The following is a 4,049-nucleotide window of genomic DNA, read 5'->3' as shown; positions in this document are numbered from 1 at the left end:
AGGTCACTCTGTGTCCTGTCCCAGCTCGGGTCTGAGCCCAGGACATGGCGGAGGTGGAGGGGAGGTGCACAGGGGAGCGTCCCCCATGAGGAGGCCGAGGCAGACGGAGCTCCCTGCCCGGGGCTCCCACCCAGACATCTCCCACGGAGCTAAGAGGAGAGGGGCACGGGAGACACAGGTGAGATCAGAGGAGGCGGGGCTGGACTGAGGGGAGGACAGGGCCCAGCCCTCTCCTGATGTCCCCACCTCACAGGCAGCGCCTGTGTTCCCAGCGGCTCAACAACAGGCCCTGCCGCATGGCTGGTGGAGACACGCTCCCCTGACCCACGGGAGTCCAGATGCAGCGCAGCACTGTGTGCAATTCTCAGGACAGGATCAGTCCCAGAGGACCAGGGACGGGGACAGTGAGGGAGCCTGGTGGCTCCCTGGGGCTCTGAGGACAGGGTGACACTGCCCGGGGGTCAGAGCAGTGGAGGTGTCTGAGGTCCAGGCAGGAAGGAGGGCCCTGGTGGACAGAGAGCAGCCTCGCTGGGCTCCAACTGTGAGTGAGGCTGAGCCCCCAGCAGGGCCGCTCCTGTAGAGAGAAGCACCAGGCTGGGGGCACCGCTGGGCACGGCCCCTCCTGCGCCACCTGGCGGCCTCTGCGCTCAGGGCGCCCCTGAGACTCAGGATGGGTCCTGCACTGCTCTCGGGCTCACTCAGGGTCCCCACCACACAGGTGTTCTGTACAGTCCTGTTTGATTCATTGCGCATTTTCTGTTTATACTTCTGTGCTGTTGCTATGCTTTTTGAAATGTAAAGTGGTACCTTTTTTTTTGCTTTTTTTTTTTCCAGTACCTGGAATTGAACTCACGACCTTGCGCTTGCCAGGCAGTTGCTGTGCCACTGATCTAAATCCCCAGCCCCAAGTGGTACCTTTCTATGGAAATATATTTATAGGCATACTGATTTATACTTTAAATATAATTAATTGCATTTCTGTTTCACAGGAATAGATTATATTTGTATATCAGTTATAAAGAATAACTGCTTAATATCAAATCTCATCTAAGATGTTTAAATTGAGCTTTATGAACTTTGGAAACATTTCAAAGTTCCATTCATAATAATTAGTAATATTTATAGGCAATTTTAAAATTGATTTATTATTTGAGAGTTAATTCCTTGGTTTCTATCTTCTGAAAAAAAGTATAAAAACAAAAGACATTGATTTAAGTATAATCTTTTTATTTCAGACTAATTTTTTATTTTCCCCCTCTCCAAAGGCTTTCAGCCAATCTGTTCTGATTACTGATAAATTTATGTCTAGTACACTGAAGTGGAAATTCTATTCCTTAACGTCTCAGTTTCACACCGATGTTCCTGCTTCAGCTTTGTATGTAGGTGGTCAGACATGTATCCACTGTAATCTAAATATGTACAAATGGATAACTTTTCCTATATCTAGCTGTATTTATGTGTGTTTTCTACAGCTTTTCATCTGTATTCTCAATGTTGTTCTGTAGATACATTTTTCCTTGTTCATTACTGGTCCTCCAACATGGACTTCCGTCCTGAAAAGTAGAAGCCCTGTTTCCATGAAGCACTGATGCTACTGCCATGTAGAACACACATGCACTTGTACACGCGTGTCTGTGTCTGAGTGTGTGCACCGCATTTTAGGTGTCTCTAACTGCATGACGATGAGTTAGCAGAAGTTACAGGGAGGATGAAGCAGCAGAGGACCCACCTGGGTGGTGACGGGGCCGCCCCAGACTCCAGCCCTTGTCTCCTGATGCTCCAGAGCCCTGAGGACCGGCCTTTGCCCCTGGGCCCTGGGTCCTCAGCTGGTGGATCAGGAAACTCCTCTCCAGGGGAGTTCGCTCATATCATTCTGTGTCCCACACTGAACACAGAGCTCACAGGCCTGGCTACTGATGAATGGGAGATCACTTTTGTCATGAATCCTAAGCTTTTTAAACTCAACTAACCTTTGCTCCAAAGAGACAGAGATGCAAATCCTGAATGCAAGCAGCAGGTGAGGATGAAGAATCTAAGCCACCAGAGGCAACACTGCTGTAGCAGGCAAGGGCTCACTAAGCGTCTGCATCACATCTGTCATGATATGGAGACACAAGGATGTGGGGCTGGGGGAAAGGCTCATGTGTTCAAAGCTTCACGTGTCCCACTTGTCTTCCTTGGTTCTCAGGAGAAGCAGAGACAATCAACACATCACAGAATAATTCAGAGCCCAACACAGGTAAGAAGAACTCCCAGGTGTAGGGCTGGACACAGGGGGTCAAGCCATGTCCAGGAGCGCAGGTGGACATGCAGGGCTGCAGGGGAGATTCTAGTCTGTTCTGACCTCTCTGACCTCTTTGTCTCCATCCCCAGCCTCACAGCCTCAGGATTACACCATGGAGAACCTCATCCGCATGGGCCTGGCTGGCCTGGTCCTGGTGGCCCTGGGGATTCTGCTCTTCAAGGATCAGTGCAGTCAGAGAAGGACCCAAGATGCAGCCGGGAGATGAAGAAATAGCAGTCAGTGCTTGCTGAAACCCCTGTGGATGGTATCAGTCTATCCCACCCAGCAGTATGGCACATGGATGCAAAATAAAGACAAAAGGAGAAAGTTCTGCAGTTGAGGAGCTCCGGCATGACCCAGTGTTCTCTATGGAACAACAGACCTTGTGTCCAAAAGCTCATGGCTTTTATTGGTATAGGTCAGGGAGGTGGGTGGGGCTCCTGGCAGAGAGTTAGGGAAAGCAATCTTTGCAGGTCTGGGTATAAGGAGAAATAGAGAAAGTGTGTCCCATGAATAAGGCCTCTAATTAGCAATATAAGCATATTAACCATGCTGGTATACATATTACCAATGACGAATGCAAGGCTGGCCCCTTACTGCCAGGAAAGTGTAATTTTTTTTTCTGAGTCCCAAGACCTCAGAAGAAATGTTATCTCATGTCTTACCCTGAAATCTCACAGGTTCTCGCTTGAGCCTCCATTCCAGCCTTCAAAATGGAGGCTATACCCACCTTCATGTTCCGGCCTTGCTGTTAATGAATCTACCAGAGCCTCGGTCAGACCAGATAACATTCAATCGGCCAACTCAGGGAACATCTGTTTCAAGATATCCAGTTCTGCGCATCTCAGTGAATAGGGTGATGAGGAGGGCATGGTATGATGGGGGCAGGGAGCTTCCTTTCTCCACAGAGCACAGCCTGGGTCTCCCACAAGTGCTCGCAGTGGCTGGGCATTGGAAAGAAACCCTACATGCCAAGGTGATTCTAGGAGAAAGTCCTGGATTCAAGTTGGGGCCCCATCCACTAGGAGACCTGGGGGAGGTGACAAGGTTGGGTGCAGGGGAGTCTGTGGTGCTCTGTGCAGAGAACTCTCTCTCCACTGAATGGCTTTCCTTGGATGGTCCCGTCCTCCACCAGCCCTGAGCACATCTGCACTCACCACTCTCTGCTGCTCTTTCCCGTAATGGACCCACCTTCCTTGCAGTCACCGCATTCCTCAGTGCATGACGTTGAGTCCATTTCTTCAGTCCCTACACAGAATCTGGTCTCAGTAACACAACAAATGGCAGAAATCAGATTCCAGGATACAGGGGAGGCTGAGGGCATGGGGGGAAAGGAATGTAAGAAAATGGAAATCGAGCATTTGAAAATAGGAAGGGGACCCAGATGTGGAAGGAGCAGGTAGACATCTGTGGGGTGGGGGACAGAAGAGAATTAAGATGCATAATGTACCTGTACAGATGCCCATAATGAATGTATTCACTATGCCCAATGAGCAGCCGACAGGTGCTAACCAAAAATCAGATTCCAACATCTAACAGTTAAATCCAAAATGGCGCCCTGAGACACACACATTTCATGAAATGGCCCTGGGAGGTTTCTGTAGAAGGGAACTGGAGTCAAGATGCTGGTGTTTATGGCACCTGCTCAGTGCTGCACTGGTAGATCATGCTTTGAAAACAGCATTATCAGAAAGCACATTTCTGTGGTATGAATATTTCCTCCCCTATTCCGGGCGGCAGTGTGACATCTCTAATGTGGGGGAGG

The 4,049-nt window shown here is 49.6% G+C and overlaps 1 protein-coding gene across 1 annotated transcript in view; it reads left to right on the top strand.

Annotated features, from left to right (window-relative positions):
• LOC102025056 (leukocyte immunoglobulin-like receptor subfamily A member 5) overlaps positions 1-2,568 on the top strand; it is a 7,831-nt gene extending 5,263 nt beyond the window's left edge. The window contains exons 7-8 of the mRNA XM_013509227.1: positions 2,189-2,239; positions 2,374-2,568. Of these exons, the coding sequence (XP_013364681.1) occupies positions 2,189-2,239; positions 2,374-2,510 (188 nt within the window). The 3' untranslated portion in view covers positions 2,511-2,568. The remainder of the gene's footprint in view (positions 1-2,188; positions 2,240-2,373) is intronic.
• Positions 2,569-4,049: the final 1,481 nt, after the last annotated feature.

The sequence above is a fragment of the Chinchilla lanigera genome, unplaced genomic scaffold, assembly GCF_000276665.1.
Source record: "Chinchilla lanigera isolate Chin_1 unplaced genomic scaffold, ChiLan1.0 scaffold00166, whole genome shotgun sequence".
In the NCBI taxonomy this organism is placed as follows: domain Eukaryota; kingdom Metazoa; phylum Chordata; class Mammalia; order Rodentia; family Chinchillidae; genus Chinchilla; species Chinchilla lanigera.
This window is presented reverse-complemented; position numbering and strand designations above follow the sequence as displayed.